Genomic DNA, 21,970 nt, shown 5'->3' on the forward strand with positions numbered 1-21,970 from the left:
TGGTTTTCTGTGGTGGGAAAGAAACCTAAGCCATTAAAATCAAGTAATTTTCCAGAGAGGCACTCCAGACACCATCAAGCTTCTGTCATCATTGACCCCAGGGGATCTTATGAAAAACTTTCCATTATTTTATGCGAAGTCAACGAAAATCGAGAAGGGCCAAAATATTTTACAGCTGATCGCTGTCAAAAAAAGTTTAGCGGCGACATCCCAAAGATGACAGCAGCAATGACAGTGTTCTTCATATGACAGTGTTTTAATTAATGCCAATAATGTTAATTTTTTAATCAGTGTGTACCACTAGTCAACTAAATGAATATAACATGGCAAAGATGACTGCACATTTATATATTGATTCAAAAGATTGAAAAAATACTTTTTGAATTTTGCGGAAAAATTATAATAAATATTTGAAAATCAAATTATGGATTTGAATTTTGGATGTTATTATAACCTAAAGATTCTATGTGACAGGTTGTTACAGAAAAAAGTGGTTTTCATTTACATTTTTACCCAAATTAGTTAAAAAAAATTTTTTTTTGACATTTTGGAACCAAACTATTTATATTCATATTTTTTTCTGTTCTCTTTTAAATGTACTTTATTTAATCTAAATTTATAGTGGAAAATGTCAGACAAAGGAAGTGAACAGTTGGAGTGAAATAAGGCAGTAGCCTAAATGTTTCATTATTGCACTTAAAATATTGTGAGAGTGTGGACAAGTTAAACTTGTTCAAAAGTACGGAAATAAATCTTTGAACACTGTAAGAGTCACATTTCAAATCAGTTAATAAGCATCCTTACCTTCTGTTATATGAAATACTCCTGCTAAACCCAAATTTTCTTAGATGAGATTCTGCCGCCCTCTGCTGGACAGCAAAGGTTCAAATTGAATCCAATCATGGCGGTAGGGAAATTGGGGTGCTGAGGGTGCTGAAGCCCCCCCTTGGAAAGCATTGGTAAGATTAAATGACTTAAAAATAAAGCTTTGAAACACGTTATTCATTTTTCACCTTTATTTATATAATTTTCTAAATATTACTTTATTTTTACATGTTGTCAAATGTGTTTTGTGATGTGACTGACGTGACTACGCTAAAACTATAACATTCCAATGAGAAAACAAGCGAGTATTTACTCAGATAACTATAGCAAAGTGATGAAACAATTTTTGATTTCTTAAAAAATCCTTCAGATGATACAAGCAAATCTGAAAACAAATTTGCAAAAAATTTTGTATTCAGTGTTAGCACCAAACTACATGCACTGTATCATACGATAATGCAGGCTTTTGTGCTGCTGCTGTGCAGTTAAATATTTTACACATTTGTATGTTCATTTAGAAGTGAGTGTTGGGTCTAAAGACAATTAAAATGACTCGTTAAACTTTTATGTACAACAATATTTTGGTAACTTCAGCTGCCTGAAATCTGCAGATTGGCACACCCAAAACATTTTATTGGCAGAACCTACCAGCATGGGGCAAAAGTCAGAGTTTAACCATTATTTTTTAGCAGATGCTTTCATTCAAAGTAACTTATAGTCCATTCAAGTTATACATTTTGTCAGTATGTGGTAACTGAATCAAACCCGTAACCTTTGCATTGCTAACGCAAAACTCTACCAAGTGATCCACAGGACAGTCCAGCCAAAAAATCAATAGAGTGACAAAAAGATTCTTAATTCGTTTTAAATCTAGGTTTCTAATCTTAGAAGCAGAAATTCACTTCATGATCTGAATGATCCTTAAAGTTGAAGGTATCTGATCATCACACAGCCTTGCTGGAGGATAGCAGGCGCTGGAGTTGAGCCTTCTCGAGCTCCAACATGGAAATTTGTAGATTCTGTTGAATCAACTCCTGTGATAAAAACATCCACACAATGCTTGTTGTAATACTCTAAAAATGAACAGGAGTGCATGACATTGATACAATCGATATCTGACCTGGACGAGTGTGGCATTGGTCCAGCGGAGATCCCAATCTGAACCTTCTTCTTCCCCTGGGGCCGGATTGCTCCAGAGACAAGTGTCACTCATCAGTGTTCCCAGACTCCCGTGTACACGCTGCATACATGACCGCAAAGCACACGAAAACCGGTCCTGTAATGACACAAAACACATAAGAGGCACATTAAAAGCAAGTTTACTCAGTTGTGTTCTCTGACGGTTCATACCTCTCTCTCCGGGTCTCCTGTGCTTGAGTTTACTTCTCTTTGTAAGTTCAGCTGCAGTCGATTCTGGTACCATTGCTGTGCCTTTTCCAGCACCTGAAGTCCAGCCAACAGAGCATCCTTTTCCCTTTCCATATCTCGTCGTCTCTTTAGCTAAAAGAAATTGTATTTTAATAAAGATTATGAACAGATAATAAACATGATTTTATTTATAAAATGTTCTTTGAGCAATCACAGCAGAGCAATGACCACACAAGTATGGCGGGACAGCTCGGTATGCCTCACTTTTGGGAGGTTTTCCACTGTGTAAAGTACCAGGTACTTTTTAGCACCTCGGTTGAGGTTTAAACTGCCATTCATCGACTGGCCACTAGAGGCAGGCTCCAAAGGGGAGTCAATTCCCATAGACCAAATATGGTCAACTTTACAGTAGAAAATAATAAGTTTACAGCCTGGTACAAAAAGTGTTTTGGTCTGTTTAGCTAATTTTGCCCTTCATGACAACTGTGAGGGGTGAATTTTTTGTAACTCATCCGTTTAAATTATATTAAGCCTTAAACTTCTGTATAATACACGAGTGATGCACGGTGACATGCGGCCAAGATGGACGATCTTCAGAAACCTGTGGGTGACGTCACGGACCCTATGTCCATCTTTTTTACAGTCGATGGGATCCAGGCAAGCTGTACCAATATTAAAATGGGATGCAGATCATTGATTGGTCAGGGAGTATCGTCACCACCAGCGTCATTACTAAATGCAAGAATAGCTTAGACTCATGCGCCATCGAGCAAACCAAGTGATGTCAAAAATATATTTTCAAATATACAAAATAATGGCCAAAAATATATGTACTGAAATATATATTTTAAATATGTTTACACAAATGTATTTTTCACCGATATATTTTTGGCCATTTTGATATTAATAAATAAATAAATACCCGCCAAGTAGGTCTCACAATTTTATACTATCGGCTAGACCGCAGACGCAAATGTGAACCTAGCGGCTCAAAGCAGAGAGCAGAAAATAAATATGGCATGAGTAGCGACGAGCGAGGAAAACTACAGCGACGAACTTGTGAAATTGTTTTTTTAGCCTAAATTAGATTTAATTACATCATAAGAATATGTATTACCTGCTTATTTCAGTATAATAATCACATATCTAAATGAATAAAAAATTGCTAATAAAATAGTGCAAGAAATGCAGTTACCGCAATATTCAATAGTAGATTTGCATATCGCATACAGTTTTTTCTTAATACCGTGCAGCCCTAGTATTAATTTATTTATGGTGCAATCTAGAGATTTGAAATTGATTTAAAAAATGATATCAAGGATCCTGTCTAGGTGGCCAGAATGCCCGTCTGGTCTAAAAAAATTAACAAAATCTGCCTCCCTTACCCAGAGGAAGCAATGCAGAGCATCAAGACTAAACAGGCTGTTCTGCAGAGGAACGATGAGGACTGTGTATGAGCTGTCATATGCCATGTGCTCAAACAACAGCGGGACCCTAAACACACAAACACATGATGACAGAGAGAGAGAGAGAGAGAGAGAGAGAGAGAGAGAGCAAACTGATGCTTCCTCTTTTCCATCACTGCAAAAACTGACACAGTAAACATCCTAACTTACCTTACACGTTGACAAAATGTAGGCAATACGTATGCAACAAACTTTTCTTCTCTGTGCTGACTGTCAGTTGTAATGATTTTGTCTTTCTCACACTCGGCCTTTGTCTGTTCCAACATGTTACGGAATGTGACCAAACCTGGACTGAAATAATACCAGGCGTGTTCCCATCGTGTATTTTGTAAAAGAAACCAATAGTACTTATGAGAACTAGATGGATGACTGCAGTTTCGGGTATAAAGTAAAAATATTTTTTATTATCCCCAAATTCATTCAAGCCTAAATATCGCACTCAACGTATAATCACTGATTGTTTGTTGTTCTATACAAATCCTTGTAAACAACTCTATCAGACAAACATAGATATCAACAGTCTGTAGAAACAACTCAACAGTGGTCAGGAAAAAGCTTCATGATGCAATGCATGCTTTTGTTAGCCTGACTACGTCAGACTTTGTACTTCCGCTAAATTTCATTACGCTTCTGTACTCAGTCTGAGATACCTCCCATTCAAACCGTTTTCCTCAGGTCTCAAAACAACCGGCGAATCAATGAACAGAGGGCGAGCTGAGAGCCGTGACGTAGACGCTAAGCGCCGAATGTACGGTTGTAGTTTGTAGTGGACATGGAGGCACAGAAAGCTATTTGCTCTGTTGTGGAGAACCGGCACTTGCCAACTTAATCCCGAACAAGAAAAGTGTTTGTTAAACATTTTGAATGGAGATTATGTTGTTGCCCTACTCCCGACAGGTTTTGGGAAAAGTTTAATTTATCAACTATTATCGATCGTCAGCGAGAAACTGTGTGCAGCACAGCTTGACGTGCACAACAATCGAGATATCATGGAAGGAAATTTCATTGTTCACAGTTAATGGTGGAGGACGCGTGGGCAAACATTCTTTGGTGATGTTCCTGATTAACCAGAAAAAAAGGTAGGAAGATTTAATTTTCATATGGTTATGGCCGTCTGGTGGAAGAGTTTGAGAGGAGAGAGGGGCGTTCCTCCACTTAGACGTGAGTGGAAAGACACCGTAAGGATAGTGTTCAACTAGCTCTGGCCCGATTTACTTTACATAATCTGCATAAGTCGTTCATAGCCATGTTAACTTCGGTATTTCGCTCGATGGGTTTGTTTTCACATCATGCGTGTGTTTTACAGCAGAAATTTGATGCGGCTGAGCTGGCGCATAACGCACATCATATCCAAACGTTATGTGATTGGCTTACGTTTAGACCAATGATTTTAAACTTCAGACAAGCCCCTCCCATGAGAAGGAAAACGATTGTCAATTATGCCCAGCCAGACTCTGTCTATGAAGCGAAGCAAAATAGCAGAGGATGGTTCTACCAGGCTATGCTTTTGTAGACATATGACAGAAATAAAATCATTTTTATTTTAACATTAATTGCAGATGCTTTGTTAGCATTGTTTTAATGGTTGCTGTAATCCCAGAAGACCTCTAATAAGGGTGGTTTCTCATACAGGGCTTTTAGTCCCAGACAAATGCTGGGTTCACACTAGACGCGTTTTAGGCATCAAATTCGCGTCTACCGCACGTAGTTGGACACTTGATCATTTTGAGTGTACTCGCTTCATTCTCATGTGTAAGCCGCGCTTGAAATTCTAGTCATCCAGACCATAGATGTATAATAAAGGCTAGAGGTGTTACGGCTGAGTCTCTAACGTCATCACCTGGCGGCCATATTACCTCAGACAGCTCGCTCACTTGTAGCATTGTGTTTAATGGCGCATGTACTTTTAAATGACCATAACTTGCTCAATTTTCTACCGATTTTCAAACGGTTTGGTTTCTTACAAACATTATTAACATGGCTATAATTCTGGATGCTTTAACATGATTCATGAAAACTATTCATTAAGTATGCAGTGTCAAAGGTACATCTCTGACGTTTATAACAAACCAAACCGTTTGAAAATCGTTAGCAAATTAAGCAAGTTATGGTCATTTAAAAGTACATGCTCCATTAAACGCAATGCTACGAGTGAGCGAGCTTCCTGTAGTAAGATGGCCGCCAAATGCGGACGTTACACTCAATTGGCCAGCAGCGTGGGCGAGACATCTAGCCTTTATTATACATATCTAAGATCGAGACATTCACACGGAAATTCGCGTCATGGGAGGGGCTTCTGCGACTCCGCTCGCGTCACTACTAGAGCAAGCTCCTGATTAGTTAACACGGTGCGTTTTTTCTGCCAAAGTTCAAATTTTTCAACTTGTGCATTTCCCACGGCAACGCTCAATTTGTGGCATTCACGCGAACTAGATGCGCGAATGAGGCGGCATTGCATCTACCGCGCTGCGTTTCACGCATCATTCGTGCCGCAAGACCTCCAGACGCGCGTCAACACGTCTTTACATTTACTTAACATTGAAATCACTCGCATTTTTTTGTGCATTTTTTATTTATTTAAAAGAGGACAATGTACATTAATCAACATTATATGTAAATGTACCCGAGTTAGCTCAAAACTGCTAATTTTCATCGGCAACCCTGCTTGCGCTTGACGCCTCTACGCAGCATAAAATGCATGTTTGAGCTGCTTTATAAACACCTTGTCCTGACTTATTTTAACATAAAACAGTGACATTGTTTTGTCTTAAGATGCACACCTGTAGTGTTTTTTTGTAAGGTATGTTTGTAAAAACTTCTTAAATGACCTAATATAAATAAGGCCTAGTCCTGAATTAACCCAATCCATGTCTGGGAAACTGCCCCTAAAAGTATGAGTGAATGAATGTACTAAACACAGACGAGCAGAACAGCAGATTTATGAACAGTTACTTTGCCTGGACATCAGCGGCCTCTAGTGCATAGCCATTGTAATTGCAGTATCCATTTTTATTTCAGATTCATTATTAGAGGGAAAGTTCACCCAAAAATAAAAATATAATATTTTGAGGAATTTTGTAAACTTCCATAGGATTATACAGGTTTGTAACAACATGAGAGTGAGTAAATGATGACAGAATTTTCATTTTTGGATGAACTATCCCTTTAACATCAAGGGTGCAAATCCATATATATCCTGCAATTGCTCAACAAATAAAAAATTAATTATTTTGCTCAAAGCCCTGGTCATGATCATTATGTCCTAGTATAACTTTGTTATGCAATTTTATTTTAAAATTAAATAAATTGTTCACCAATTCACTGGCATGTTTAGTAGATTAGTTTAGTTTTTCTGGCCCATTAAGCTGATAAAGAGGAAAGTGTTTACAAATTAACTGCTGTGGGACAAAAACAATACTTTTTAATGATATATAAACAGAGAGTAATACAGGGACCTGAAATAAAAAAAAAACTAAAAATAACTATTGTATTTCATTATTAACCAAAAAGTGGCCAATTTTTGCTGACTTCACCCTAAGGTTTGGCTAAATGTTAGTTTTTTATTTTTTAAGAACACTTAATGTGCAATCTGTAACTCAAAAATGTATATTTTATATGGAAATATATAATTCTGCTGTATCAGTATGGACAGATGCTGCGATGTTCCTCTTAAATTTTACTTCAGATACTTTTTATATGACTTAGAATGTCATTTTAATATTCTCTTTTATTTTGTGATATTTAATATATGTCCTTTATCTTGAATACTTTAAGTAACAAAGCTCTCTCTCTTTCTCTCTCTCTTTCTCTCTCTCTCTCTCTCTCTCTCTCTCTTTCAGTTGCGGGTTTGTGGCTCCTCCTCGTCACGTTGCACATCAACGTGACCAAAGTTCCTGGCCGCGCGCCAATTCCGAGCGTGACGCAAGCAAACGCTGAATGCTTGTCACGCGGAGGGGGTGTGTGGGGGTTTGACCCAGTTTCCGCGTAAACATGGACGTGGAAAACCACAAACTTCCCGTTATTTTTACTAAGACCTCGGAGCGTATGTAAGCACACCGTATATGATTTTAGGTTTGCATGAATGTATAAACGCGTGCTTTGATGTTTATATCGCGGAGCGCTGAACCGTTGCGCTTGTCACGTGACTGTGGGCGGTCCCCGCGATCATAACAAACAACTCGCAGCAGAGACGCGATGTTTTTATGAGGGTCGTTGCTTTTTATTTTGTTTCTGCTTTGGATCAGGAAGTGCATGTTGATCATATCCACCTCGAGCAATAAGTGCGAAGATTTCAATCGAATGGTAAGCACATTTTACTTTTATTTCTCTCTCGGCCACTTCTGTTTCAAATATAAAAGTTAAAATATTATTAATCTTTATATGTGCATCTATATGCGTGTGTATAAACTGTGATTTTTAGTTTTCTATCCTTAGCAGTTTCTCGTGTGTTTGTGTGTATTTTGTAGTAGCCGTGTAGCGTTGTAGTAATTTGATAGGCGTGCGCGTGCCACGCAAACTTTTTCGACGTAAACAAGTCTCCGTGCAGAGCATGCGGTCGCGTGCATTAGTAAACTGTGTTGTTTTTTTGTTATTTTAAGAAAAATTTTGTTGCATTTGTCAGTGTACAAGTTTGACTTTAAAGATTCAGCATGCAGATTTAAAACCAAGTTAGGCGTTGCTTTTAGATTTCTTCATCTTTAGCTAAGTTAGGAGCTGTGACCACGTGTGTATTTAAAGTAGGAAATGTTTGTAAAAAGTCAGTCCGTTGCATCTCTCTCTCTTATGGTTTTTATTATATTGCACTATATACCTTATATAAATAATACACATTTGATATCAGTTCAGATATAAAATGTGTTTAGTACCATATGTTATTAATGTCTTTATTACAGTATCACTCTGGATAAATACTCTTTAAACCAACCATTACTAAAAACAATCAGGATTTAATTTTAAAGTTTAAGTAAAAGAAAAAGCATGGTTCACTAAGGTAGTTCCTGTGTTTCTACCATATTGCATAACTTACTATTGTATACCATCAGCACATTTCCGAGATAAGATGGAAAGTCATTCAATTCTTGTGCACAGAGCAAAAACGTCAATGAAGGTCGCAATTCATGTGACGTGTGCATGGCTGCTGAGTCCACACGACTGCAGGGTGTCACATTTTAGGTTTCCAAAAGGTGCTCAATAGCGCCCCCTTTCCAGTCATATGCACCCTTAATGCACACAGATGTGATCTTATATACTGTGTTGAATGAAAGTTTAATTGTTAGTAATTTTACATACTTTTACTATCATATTGACCCACCATGCCCTTAATCCTTATTACACAAACAATATTACAATTTCTATTAAATTATGCAGTCCTAATTTGAATAACTCTACCCACACAAACTTAGAAGTAAAATCCCATTTCTCTCCTTTGACCTAGGAACATGTCTGTGACACCAGCAGAGCGTTGTTTTGAGCCACTGGAGGAGCAGGAGGACGTTAAACCTGTGGCATTGGTTCGTCGGAATCTGTTCGGTCCCGTGGATCACCAGCAGTTGCAGCAGGACTTTCAGAGACTGATAAGCATGAGTGTGGAGATCGCGAAGCAGCGCTGGAACTTTGACTTCCAGAGGGACAAGCCGGTCTCCGGCACCATCGAGTGGGAGGAGCTGCCGTGCCGGGATGTGCCGGCGTTCTACCATAGTTGTGTGGTGAGGCCTGATATGCCGAGGATTAGAGGTGGTACCTTCACACGCTCACCCACAACTGATGCAACTGAAAAATATCCGGAGAGGCGTAGTAGAGGAACTTTGAAAGGAACAAAACCAGAGCAGAGATTTCTGAGAGTCAAACGGAAACAAGCAAACATCACAGGTGAGGGAGTAGACTCGAATGCATTGCAACTATTCAAATTTGGGCGTACACACCAAACGCGAATTCAACTATTTACGCGAGTAGAGTACATATAAAGCCAATGCAATGCGAACTCGTGCAGGGCGATGAGAATGACGCTAATCATGCGGCCTGTTTGCTGCGAAAATGCATGTTGGCATGTTGAATATATTCAATTCAAGCGAAAAATTAGACAAAGTTAAATCCCGCAAGTAATTTTGAGTGAGGAATGCGATCCCTCGCTTTTGGTGTGTACGCAGCATCAGGGTTTTTGTTTTTACAACTGCACTTCCAGTATAAGGTTCTGCTTACATAGTAAGTCAAATGTAGGGATGCACTGAAATTTAAGCCGCCAAAAATGTTCAAAAATATAAAATAAATGAAAATAAATAAAAAATTTAAATAAGGGAAGTCTAATATTAATAGAATTATAAAAAATATATTTTTTTTAAGTTGATTTCAGTCAAATGCATCCAGTATTTTCGGTGCATCACTACTTGGGGCTTTATTTTTGCTAGATTTCTTTTATCTGTTAAATCGCATCTCTACTACCCTTTTGGTATAACCTTTTTGAAGGTCAAACCATTGTGGATATGTATATGTGATTTACATTTTTGACTACACAACCACCGCCAAAAATGTCCCTATTATGTTATAGTGTCTATTAATTAGGTGGTTGAAGAACTATAAATTACTATAAATTACTAGAAACTAGGTGTACTATTGCTTTTTGTATAAGTTGCCCATGTCTCAGATTATAGTGTATTAACAATTTTTATTTTATAAAAATATTTTTTTTTGTGTTTCAGACTTTTTCAGAGTGACCAAGAAAAGGTTTCTTGATCATAAAAACTCAGGAGAGTAAATACACAAACCACAAAACTTTACTGGATCATTTTTGGTTGTATAAATGTATATACAATATCTGCACATTGTTCCGCTAACAGTTAGTTTTGTATACTTATTACGTTTTTTACATTTTTTAAAAAGTTAATATATTTTCTGCATTATAAATACTTACCCCATAGTATATATAAGATATGAACACTGTATATAATATTACAGTGAATCTCCCATTTTTTTTTATTATCTGTAAAACAACATGGAACCATAATATATCATCTAAATGATTTTGTAGGTTACTTTTGAGATCATTCAGTAAATAAATTCCTATATATTTAATTGACTTACAAGCTTTTTAATATATCTAGTTTATTCAAGGGTTTTTTATTCACTTATTTTATAATTTAATTAAAATTATCTAAAGAAATCTTGATACCATATTGTATCAATCAAATCTGAAAAGAACCATGGAATAAGTATTTATAATGCAGAAAACATATTAACATATACTGTTTCAAATACTGTGAAAGTCTGCAAAATGCACTATAAAATGACTGTTTGTAAAGCTTTTGGTGATCTTGTGACATAGCAATCATTAAGATTCCAAATGCAATAGATATATATTGTACACAGTATTTTGTAACTGTTGTTTGTAACAATCATTTAATGTCCTGTAATTATTTTGTTAACACTTAACAATAAGATTGTATTTGTTAACTTTAGTAAATGCATTAGCTAACATGATCGAACATAAGCATTATAGTTTACAATTATTCATATTAGTTCATTGTGACTTAACTAATGTTAAATATTAATCAATTCTGCAAAACTATATTGTTCATTGTTAAGTATGTTAGCTAATGCATGCTAAATTTAACATGAAGTAAAATTAATAAATGCTGTAATATTGTTTGTTGTAAATTCAAATTAGCCAATGCAATTACTAACGTTAACATATACAACTTTATTGTAAAGGGTTACCATTCATTTTACTTATTTTATATCTAAAAATGCATTATAAATTGACAATGCAAAACATTTATAGGATACAAGTATCTGAGCCATTAATTTAGTTTAAATTTGTTTGGTGTATTAATAACTATGCTTTAACAGACTCACCTAGCAAAATACATATGCTACACTTGGATCTTTTTGAGATTATCCAATCTTAGACTTTTATGAAACACAAAAAAGTGTACCCGAGCGGTGTCTTAAGGGAACCGTTCACATTTTGCGTCTAAAAGCTGATTGGTTGGTTCTTGTCACATGACCTGCGGTGCATGCACGGCATTCTGAAAGTTGAAACATTCTCAACTCTGTGTTGTGCCATTGCACCTGGAAAAAAAAAGAGCACTTTGCTCATTATTTAAACACGATTGCCACACACCTACATTTAACAATAACGTACTTGCGCATGCAAAAGACGCAAAATGTGAACGGCCACTTATGAGGCTGATTTACAACTACCTTTCCTGTTTTTCATCACATAGAAATCAAAGACATTTTACATCTCTTGTTCAATTGTTTCATGTTTTTGTTGGATTATTTTTTAATGTACCTACTCAAATGTGTGTGTTAAATCAGTTGAAGGTTATATCAGATGTTAATAAGGCAGCTATTTCATTTAACCAAAGTATTTGCTCCTGATAAGTAAAGCCGCTTCTGGACTTCTGTTAAAGGATTAAATGAAGTCACTACATGGTACCATGTGCTCAGAAACTGAACACCAGACTGCATTCAAAGCTCCGTTCATCTTAAACACACTTTCAGAGTTTTTTTTCAGCTTTGTATATCTTTTCAAATTGTATTAATTGCCTTAAAATAGTTCTCTACCTCAAAATTTACAAATATCTTTATTGATATGCACTCACACATATAAGAAAACATTGTAGCATTTGTTTTTGATCTTTGTAGCAGTTTTATTTTGACGTTACACGATGATGTACTTTAAATGTCCCAGTTTTCTTTTTTAAAGTGATTCATGTTTGCTGTGTCATTTTGTTTTTGCTATATAAAAAGTGCCTCTTGATGCCACATGTTAAATTTTGCACTATGTCAACCTGATGTCAGAAAGTGACGTTTACCATTCATCATGTCTCAATGCAATAAATGCTTTGTATTGTAATTAATGCATGGTATTTTGTCAACTATTATCCAGGTATAGTTCACAGTGATTGTATGTTACGAATATGTTAAAACAAGTTGATTTAACAAAAATTATGTATATGCAAAAGTAAACCATAAAAATTATGTTTAAAGCTATTGGTTTGTGTTGTCTTTATTAAGCATTCATTTGGATAATAATTTAATTAATTTAAAAAATATACAAATGGGGAAATAGCAAGGGTTAAATCAGTACATACAAACCACTAATAACTGAAAAATTACAATATATAGGACTTGACAATGAAATTTAAGGTAATTGGTCTCTCAACTTTGGTCTGTCAAACTCTGAGATCATTTTGATACGTTTTAAAGTTGGGTGGGTCATCATATGCTTTTAAACATGGCAGATGGGATCAGCTGTAGTAGGTGTGCATAAAAAATTATTTGGTGTTATTTGGCATATTGCACCTTTTAAACAATTTAATTGTTCATTGCAGTGAACATATACAATAGTATTTACATAACAGACTTAAAGGGATATTTCACCCAAAAATGAAAATTCTGTCATAATTTTCTCTTCCTCATGATGTTTAAAATCTGTATAATTTCTTTGTTCTGATAAACACAAAAGAAGATATTTTGATAAATGATGGTAAGCACACAACTGATTGTAACCATTGACTTCCATAGTAGGAAAACAAATATTAGGGATGTATTGTGAAAAATGATGATGAGCACACAGTTGACTACTCATTGAATTCCATCATATTTGTTTTTCCTACTATGTTTACAATTAGCTGTGTGCTTATCATCATTTTTCAAAATATCTTCTTTTGTGTTCATCAGAAAAAATAAATAAATACAGAGAAGTGATAATGAGAATATGAGAAAATGATAACAGAAATATTATTTTTGGATTAACTATCCCTTTTAATAATGGACAGATACGTCAAGCCTTAAAAAACTACCAGATGAAGGTCCAAGAACAGATCATAATAGCTATGTAAAATACTACTGATAAAACAGGTAAACAATATTTTTTTTAAAACATGCAATGCTCTTAAATTATTTAAATATTTACTTGAAATCTCAGGGGCTACTTCAACTAAATAATTTAGGTCATGGTGTTCTGCTGAGAAAAGTTTAAAAACTATAGGCTCGAGGAGAAAACTATTTCTTATCACTAGCTCTCCCTACTGTTAGGTTTTGTAATTGCACAAGCATTTTGACGGATGCTAACAACAATATCTAGTTAGCCTGTGTTTACTCATCGCTTAACACGACGCGTTCACGAAGACTTTTTACGAGGTAAAGATCACTACACTAAGAAGTCTTCACATACTTTACAGTACGTACACAAGAAGGGTTTCATGACAGAGATTAACATTTGAGTACATCATCACGTGGCCATTTCTTGTTTTTTATCTGTCCGAGCAACAGTAAATGCAACTGTATTAATATTATTGTACTAATTTTGTAATCAATTATATTTTATATGTAGTTTTACTATTATTAAACTGAATATTCAGATACCTATAATATTCTGAATATTCAGAAATCTTGCATAATTTAACCGGAAATAGCAGCGGTTTCACTTTCGTTTCAGCTCCTCTCAGTCAGACACCATAAAGATTCAAACTTGCATGAGAAACAACTGGGAAACATCGCTGCTCCTGCAACGATATATTGTTATGAGTTAAATTAATTCACGAATATCGTTTGACCCGAATCAATATCGAGTGTGTTTTTCTAGGATTGTTTTCTCTCAATTCCTGTGGAAATCCGTGGCATGTATTCCCTATTGTGCAGGTAACGTTCAGATTTATTATCTTGCGTTTCATTTTTAAGTTTGACTTCATGATATGTTATCATAGCTTATACTAAGCGAAATGTACAGATAGTCAAGAGAGGATTATTTACCAATTTTTTTCTTAATTTTTGGTGTTCAAGTTTCCACAGATTGTAATAAGATATCACTGTTGTTTATTGATTGAAAATTGCTTCCCATGTGAGATAAATCTGTAGTATTTGTTTGAATAAACTGTAGTAAATTGTAATATGCTGTTGTATATTAGTTATGCTATAGTATAGTTTAATTACTATAGTATACTGTATTCTCTAATATTAACCATAGTGGCATGATAAATTATTATACTGTAATATTTACGGTTGTAAGGTTTAAAACACGACAGTGTCAAAGAATTTTACAGTAATTTTCTATAGTAAGTGCTTAATGGAAATAAATGAAATTACAGGAAAAAAACTCATCATTTACAGTAAAAAACAGCAATCTGCTGATTTGATGCTTAAAGATGAGTTTTAAGGGATAAAGGTCTTTTTTATGAAAAATTAGTTCTCAAGCATTACTACAATGATTACGGTGCTGTTTTCTGATGGTGTGTGGATGTGCCGCACAATTATGACAAAAATTATAATTGTCGATTATTCACCTTGATATTGCAGTTAATAATGACATTTAATAGATTTTACATTAAATTTCAAAATGTTTTATAACTTTCTGTGAAGCAGCTGCATGGTAACATCCAAAACTGAATAATATATGTAATGTAAATAACAAATAATAATTATGGAGTTATGTTTTTAGTAAAAAGTGCAAAACGAATGGCTTAAGGACACATCAACTTATTAATTTTAAAATCTCTGATTCACCACTGTATTTGGTGCACAAACATACTGTCACAAATGGACTTCTGTAATTGAGGCTTTTGGAAATTATGTAATTGTTTAACCCATAATTGTAATCCCGATTATTTGTTTTTATGAATTGTGCAGCCCTATGTGTGGTCGTGGTTCTCTGCAGTTTTTATCTTTATTTTTAGCACGAGATTTGCAGACAAACCTGTTTTCCACACATCAGTCAAACACAGAACCAGGAAACGATTTTAACTCCCTTAAACAAAAGGAAACTTCTCTGGTTATGTAAACTCGGTTTCCTAAGAAAGAGAAACCTTGCATCTGGTATGACGCTATGTGAATCGCCTTCTCTCATATCCAAACAGACAGTGACCCAGGGGATTTGTTTTCACCACCAACGGTGCAAAAGTAGGGTGTTATTGTATTTGCATATAGTGATCTCTGTTTTTCTGTCGTTGTGTACATGCAGTGAAATGGCAGAAGCCAGTATTTCAGTGTCTAAGGATGAGTTCAGCTGTTCGGTGTGTCTGCAATTACTAAACGATCCGGTGACTATTCCCTGTGGACATAATTATTGTATGATATGTATCTCAAAGTACTGGGATAAGAAGGGAGTCCAGAGCTGCCCTCAATGCAGAAAGAGCTTCAGTCCAAGACCTGATCTGAATAAAAACACTGTTATAGCTGGAATGGTGGAGAAACTGAAGAAGACTAAAAAAGCTATTCCTGCTCAATCTCATTCTGGACCTGGGGATGTGGAGCGTGATGTTAGTACTGGAAAAAAACACAAAGCCATCAATCTGGGATGTCAAAACTCTGACGGTCAAAATAATTTCGAGCAACATGAAGAATTTAACTTGGGCAAGCGGCACAAGGTGACTGATGATGGAACCGGACAACTTCAGCAGATGATCTGCCCTCAGCATGGTCAAATTTTGGATTTTAACTGTAGTGATCAACACGGTGTGTGTCATCTGTGTAAACTAAAGGAGACTCAGAAAAAATACCAGCAGAAAATCCACATGAAACAGAAGCAGATTCAGGAGTTACGAGCGTGTGTGGAGTCTCACAAGGTGAGTATGAGCAGATCAACAACAACTGGGTGCCTTTTAGTGTGCATCACTTTAAGTGGACCAGGGCAGTGGTTTTCAAACTGGGGGCCGCGAGATGGTCACAGGGGGCCCCAGTTTTATGTCATTTTATGAATTACATTAATTTATCATCAATTCTGTGTAGTTAAACCTAAAAAAATAAGGCTACTAATAAAATGTATAATTTAAAGCAACACTATGTAGTTTCCATGTAAAAATGACTTACAGCTCCCCCATGTGGTTGAAAAGCGCAACAGTGCCTGGTATCAGACACTCTTCTGCAGGCAGGGGGAGGGGCAGGGTTGTGTGCTCTACCCTCCACCGCCACTTTCAGAGTGTGCTTGTTGCAGCTAGGAGGCTGCTCAGGTTGCAGCAACAGTACAATTTGTCCAGTTAAAAGTTGTTATATCACTGAAATAATTTTAGAGACATTATTTAAAGGTAAAAAAACTACATAGTGTTGCTTTAATGTTTTTTTAATTAAAATGTTGAGTTTTAGAACAGTTTTTTGTCACAAATTTTCTTTGGGGGGCCGCGAAGGAATGCACCGTACACAAGGGGGGCCGCACGCTAAAACTTTGGGAACCAGGCAGGGAATGGTTGGTCATATTGTGTACAAGCACGGTAAAGACCAATCAGACTGGTCAAACAAACTAGCCTTTGGGGATCAAAGATGCACAGATCGGATAGTGTGAGTACACCATCAGTCAGGACTCTTCTCCAGTAGTGGAGAACTTTCCAATCTCTTTAGGTACGTTTACATATAACCAAATAATTAGTTTGTAATCGTATTGTTGGCTCAATCGGATTGAAAAGCCTTCATGTAAACACCTTAATCAATACGATTAAAGTCGATCGGATGCAAATTTGGATCGTATTGAAATGTGCGGTGTAGTCCGATCTGTGATCCAATCAGCAGGAGAAAAGTACGCATGTAAACGCGTGAATCATAGCATTTTCTCAAACAAATGCATAAATACCTTGTGCACACGCACATAACTTTTGTGCTCAAGTTCACATCTTATTTTTACCTCTTATTTACGTATCACATGATTCTCATCACAGAAACATACAATAGCAATGCAATGGCAACACGCATTATAAAGGTAACGAGGTCATGCGCTGCAGCATTCATATCTTTTATAACATTACATAAAGCGTCATGCTTTACGAAGTGTTTTCTTTGCCTATATCTGAAATCTTCTTAAGAATAACTTTCTCCAACTCAACTTTGACTTTGTACATTTATCCAGAGATAAAGCGTAAACTGGACAAGAAATGCTGTGCGCTGCGTTGTCAAATCCTCTGCTTTTTTGTGGACTTAAAGGAACATGCCCACATTTTGGGAATTTAGCTTATTCACCGTATCCCCCAGAGTTAGATAAGTCCATACATACCTCTCTCATCTCCGTGCGTGCTGTAACTCTGTCTGACGCAGCCCCCGCTAGCTTAGCTTAGCACAAAGACTGGAAATGCATGGCTCCAGCTAGTATACTGCTCCCAATAAGTGACAAAATAACGCGATCATTTTCCTATTTATGTGTTGTGATTTGTATAGTCAAACCGTGTACAAATAACAAGGTGATATGAGACACAGCGATCTTTTAACAGTATACATACTGAGAACTATATTCTCTGAAGACGAAGCACTGCCGCATGGGCGGAGTGATTTGCACAACTCTGACCGAACTCTCTGCTCCTCACCAGGGGCTTCTCATGTGCTGCGAGCTAACCCAACTTTTAAACTCTTTCAGCTAATTTATGTTTTTCTGTGGGTTAAAGATGATAGGATTTTGTTTATTAATTATTGATAATTGGGCTATTTTTTATGTCCATTGGGCTGGTTGCCAGATTCGCGAATCTGGCAACTCTGTCTGTGCACTTGCGCAGACATTTGGTTCGGATTATGTAGAAGATAAATTACATGTAAATTAATATTTTTATCAGATTGCAATGTTTAGGGTGCATGTCAACTGTACTTTCGTAACCTGTAATCAGATTAAATTCAGTCGGATTGACAACATTGTGTGCGTGTAAACATAGCCAATGATGTTTAAAGAGGCACTAAGAGCTGATTGTATTGTGTGTCTTTACAGCGCTCTGCACAGACGGCAGTGGAGGATTGTGAGATTATGTTTACTGAGCTGATCTCATCCATTGAGAAAAGCCGCTCTGAGGTGTCACAGCTGATCAGAGATCAGGAAAATGCTGCAGTGAGTCAAACTGAAGGACTTTTGGATCAGCTAAAGAAGGAGATTGATGATCTGAGGAGAAGAGATGATGAGCTGGAGCAGCTTTCAAACACAAATGTTGACATAAATTTTCTGCAGGTAAAGGAGATGTGAAAAACTGAGCAGTGGTCTTTATGAAGGGAAAAGCGTGTTTTAATATTTTGTGTCTTTATTTTTTTTAGAAATTCCAGTCGCTTTCTGCTCCTCCTGAATCTCCAGACTCATCCAGCATCACTGTCATGTCTCTCTCTTTCGATGATGTTGGAAAATCTGTATCCCTTCTGAGAGACAAACTAGAGCGTTTCTGCAGAGAAGAGCTAGAAAAGATATCTGATAGAGGTAAAGTATCAGTCATTTACTACTTAAAATCACATTATATATTCAGTCAAAACAAAATAAGCTTCTAAAGAGTGTATACAGTGCTAAACACATTATTATTTTTGTGGTTGCGTATTTTAACCATATTAATTAAAAATTGTTGAATGCGTTCAGGTATATTATCGTTAGCATCTGATTATACTTTTAAATACAGATAAATAATCATATAAGTATACAAATAAATGCATTCAATACAGACCTATTATTTTGAAAATATAACATATACATAACATCACACATTCACATCCTAATACGAGGTTTTGCCTCATAATGCACCTGAACATATGTCATGGCGTGTCATTAGCTGGGTTTCCATCACACAGATTTTTGTGCACATTTTGAAGTATTGCATAAGAAACGAGTTATTGAAATGCCAAATTTTGAATAAAATCCCTTTATTCGCCAAAAATATTTTACGCTCGCTTGAGGTGGTTTTTGACATATGCGATAAAGGATAAATGCGAATAATGGGAGATGAAATGCATTTACTGAATAAATTCTGATGTAGCAAACATTAAACCCATATGACTGATTGTCTAATGTTGCGTTTACACCAGCCGCGGTAGAGGCAGCAAAAACACGCTATTCGTGCGTAGTTGGACGCTTGAACATTTGAGTTCACTCGCTTCATTCGTGCGTGAAAGCAGTGCATGAAATTCTAGTCATTTGAGAAATTCACGCTAAAATTCACATCATGGGAGGGGCTTCTGCGACTCAGCTGAGACTCAGCCACTCCGCTCGCTTCCTGTAATCACGTCACTACTACAGCAAGGACCTGATTGGTTAACGCGGCATGAAAATTCGCAGAAGTTCAGATTTTTTAACTTGCGCGTTTCCCCCGGCAACGCTTAATTTGCGCGGAACGAGGCTTCCACGCCATTTGCGCTGCGCTTACCGTGTGTACCGCGTCGCAGGAGAATAATCCGCATGTAATCATGCCTTTGCATTGACTTTATATGTAAATCACCCGCGCTTGCTGCCTCTACCGCGGCTGGTGTAAACGCAGCATAACAGTTTCCGCTGACATTGTCTTTACTGTATATGGGGCTCAACGTCATCTCAATGCCTTTGCTGCTAGTGTCTGCGTCAAAAATGCCGTATTCCTTCTTGTGTGCACAGCATTCAGTTTGGCAATTACAAGCTGCACTGCTAGTTAATTTATAACTTGCCCAATCGTAACTAAATGCATCTCCATTTTCCAAGCATGCCATGTTTTATTTACTGTTGGTTATTAGGTTACCAATGCCACCGTCATTCACTGGAATAACTTAATAGAAAAACGCAACTAAATCGCATTTCTTTATTTATTTTTTTTTGCAAATTTTGAAAAGATTCGCTTCACGTTTAGATGGAAACCCAGCTAGTGAGTCTATTATAAATACAAGACATTCAATTTGAACTGTTTTAAGTATAATTTCAGTCAACATTATTTACTTAAAAATGTCTGTTTGTTTCCAAAGTGAAATACACAGAGATTACTCTCTGCCCTAAACCCAAGACCAGGAAAGACTTTCTTCCATGTAAGTTTATCATAAACATGATTACATAGATTAAAATTATCATCAACCAGACTAAATAAACTTTATGGAGACACATAACAATGAAGTACACTGTTAAATGCAATTCCAACATGTGTATATTTACTTTGCCAGTGATGTGTTTGTTTAAAATGATATAGGGGCAGATTCCTAGACAGGGTCAAGATTAATCCAGGACTAGACCTTAGTTATATAAGGACAATTAAGTAGTTTATACAAGCATATCTTACAAAAAACAGTACTGGTGTGCCTCTTGAGACAAAACAATGTGACAGATATATGTGTAAAATGTGTTTTTAAAATAAATTAGATCAAATATGCATTTTAGTCTGGGACTAGGATCCCTGTCTGGGAAACCACCCCATAGTCATTTTGTTTCATTATTCTATCAATGTAATATAAATGATAAATACTGCATAATAACTAGATTGAATTTGAATGGAAACATCATTCAACCTTATGTTTCTCAGATTATCATCGGCTGACACTGGATCCAAACACAGTGAATGAACGTTTACAACTTTCTGAGGAAAACCGAGTAGTTGCATGCATTGGCAATGTCTGTCAGTATCCTGATAATCCGGACAGATTTCATCCTTTACTTCAGGTGTTGTGTAGAGAGATTGTGTGTGGACGCTGTTACTGGGAGGTTGAGTGGAGTAATAAGGTGAATATATCAGTGTCATATAAGAGCATCGGTAGGAAGGGACGCGTTCATGAGTCTGAGTTTGGATTAAATGATCAATCGTGGAGTTTGTTTTGTTCTGACTCCAGTTACTCATTCACACACAATAAAATCAAGACTGAACTCCCTGTAGTGTCCAGATGTTGTAAAGTAGGAGTCTATGTGGATCACAGCGGAGGAACTTTATCCTTTTACAATGTTTCAGACTCAATGACTCTCATCCACAGCGTCCAGACCATATTCACTCAACCTCTTTATCCTGGGTTTAAAATTCATTTAAAGTCTAAAGTGAAAATCTGTGATCAAACATTTATGTAGATTATATATAGCTTATACGCATAGTTATACTTCTAAGAGTGCACCAAAGCTATTTTTGTAAAGAGTGAGTACAAATACCAATATTTTATTTCTGGTGCTTGTCGATATAGACACCTGTACTTTTTGTATTGCTAACAGACTAATGCCAGCTTCTTTATAAATATGAACAATTGTAACTGAAAAGACATGATGTGAAATAAAATAAAAATATCTGAGTACCACAAAGTTGTCGAAGCTCAAATATATTTTGATCCCACTACTAAACCAAATGCAAAAATAAAATATAACAATGAAACATCAGATATTTTTTATCTGCCTGTCACAAAGTTGTCAAAAAGCTTAAAACTAACTTTATAGAAACTACTGACTGCTGAATGTAGTGATGGCCGAACACTCAAAAACATTTACAAATCTTTTGTTTGAATCAGTGGTTTGAAGCGTGTTTCAAACTGGCCAAGTCACGTGATTTTATCAAACAAAGCTTCATTACGTCATACCTGTTTTGAATTTTTTCGAAACCCGAATGGTTCACCAGTAGGGGGAGTTGATCACGAATGACCAGTGTCTAAAATGGTTAGGT

At 36.3% G+C, this 21,970-nt stretch overlaps 3 protein-coding genes across 4 annotated transcripts; 2 read left to right on the top strand and 1 right to left on the bottom strand.

The window, feature by feature from the left end:
* Window positions 1-1,013: 1,013 nt before the first annotated feature.
* LOC135779240 (uncharacterized) lies at window positions 1,014-3,942 on the bottom strand. The gene is made up of 5 exons (XM_065289970.2): window positions 3,810-3,942; window positions 3,579-3,687; window positions 2,176-2,325; window positions 1,946-2,101; window positions 1,014-1,859 (listed from the first exon to the last, which is right to left on the bottom strand). The coding sequence occupies exons 1-5, from the start codon at window positions 3,923-3,925 to the stop codon at window positions 1,770-1,772; spliced, it is 621 nt and encodes a 206-aa protein (XP_065146042.1). The 5' UTR covers window positions 3,926-3,942; the 3' UTR covers window positions 1,014-1,769.
* A 3,680-nt stretch (window positions 3,943-7,622) lies between these two features.
* cdkn1d (cyclin-dependent kinase inhibitor 1D) lies at window positions 7,623-12,650 on the top strand. Its single transcript, XM_065289971.2, has 3 exons — window positions 7,623-7,961; window positions 9,094-9,527; window positions 10,355-12,650. Exons 2-3 carry the CDS (start codon window positions 9,098-9,100, stop codon window positions 10,408-10,410), a joined length of 486 nt encoding a protein of 161 aa, XP_065146043.1. The 5' UTR covers window positions 7,623-7,961; window positions 9,094-9,097; the 3' UTR covers window positions 10,411-12,650.
* A 1,076-nt stretch (window positions 12,651-13,726) lies between these two features.
* Window positions 13,727-21,606, top strand: LOC135779239 (tripartite motif-containing protein 16-like protein). 2 transcript variants are annotated; one of them, XM_073814157.1, is made up of 7 exons: window positions 13,727-13,802; window positions 14,248-14,303; window positions 15,619-16,222; window positions 18,337-18,570; window positions 18,654-18,810; window positions 20,310-20,369; window positions 20,858-21,606. In XM_073814157.1, the coding sequence occupies exons 2-7, from the start codon at window positions 14,284-14,286 to the stop codon at window positions 21,388-21,390; spliced, it is 1,608 nt and encodes a 535-aa protein (XP_073670258.1). In that variant the 5' UTR covers window positions 13,727-13,802; window positions 14,248-14,283; the 3' UTR covers window positions 21,391-21,606. The 2 variants fall into 2 exon arrangements, with proteins under 2 accessions (XP_073670258.1, XP_065146041.1); XM_065289969.2 differs by lacking the exon at window positions 13,727-13,802 and having other exon boundaries at window positions 13,908-14,303.
* The last annotated feature ends 364 nt before the right edge of the window (window positions 21,607-21,970 follow it).

The sequence above is a fragment of the Paramisgurnus dabryanus genome, chromosome 1 (assembly GCF_030506205.2).
Source record: "Paramisgurnus dabryanus chromosome 1, PD_genome_1.1, whole genome shotgun sequence".
Taxonomy (NCBI): domain Eukaryota; kingdom Metazoa; phylum Chordata; class Actinopteri; order Cypriniformes; family Cobitidae; genus Paramisgurnus; species Paramisgurnus dabryanus.

Coding starts and splice junctions, on each gene's coding strand:
- LOC135779240 (XM_065289970.2), bottom strand. CDS start 3,925: ATGTTGGAACAGACAAAGGCCGAGTGTGAGAAAGACAAAATCATTACA. Junction 3,688..3,809: donor ACATTTTGTCAACGTGTAAG/GTAAGTTAGGAT, acceptor TTGTGTGTTTAG/GGTCCCGCTGTTGTTTGAGC. Junction 1,860..1,945: donor CCAATGCCACACTCGTCCAG/GTCAGATATCGA, acceptor TTTTTATCACAG/GAGTTGATTCAACAGAATCT.
- cdkn1d (XM_065289971.2), top strand. CDS start 9,098: ATGTCTGTGACACCAGCAGAGCGTTGTTTTGAGCCACTGGAGGAGCAG. Junction 9,528..10,354: donor GAAACAAGCAAACATCACAG/GTGAGGGAGTAG, acceptor TTTGTGTTTCAG/ACTTTTTCAGAGTGACCAAG.
- LOC135779239 (XM_073814157.1), top strand. CDS start 14,284: ATGTATTCCCTATTGTGCAG. Junction 14,304..15,618: donor ATGTATTCCCTATTGTGCAG/GTAACGTTCAGA, acceptor GTGTACATGCAG/TGAAATGGCAGAAGCCAGTA. Junction 18,571..18,653: donor TTGACATAAATTTTCTGCAG/GTAAAGGAGATG, acceptor TATTTTTTTTAG/AAATTCCAGTCGCTTTCTGC.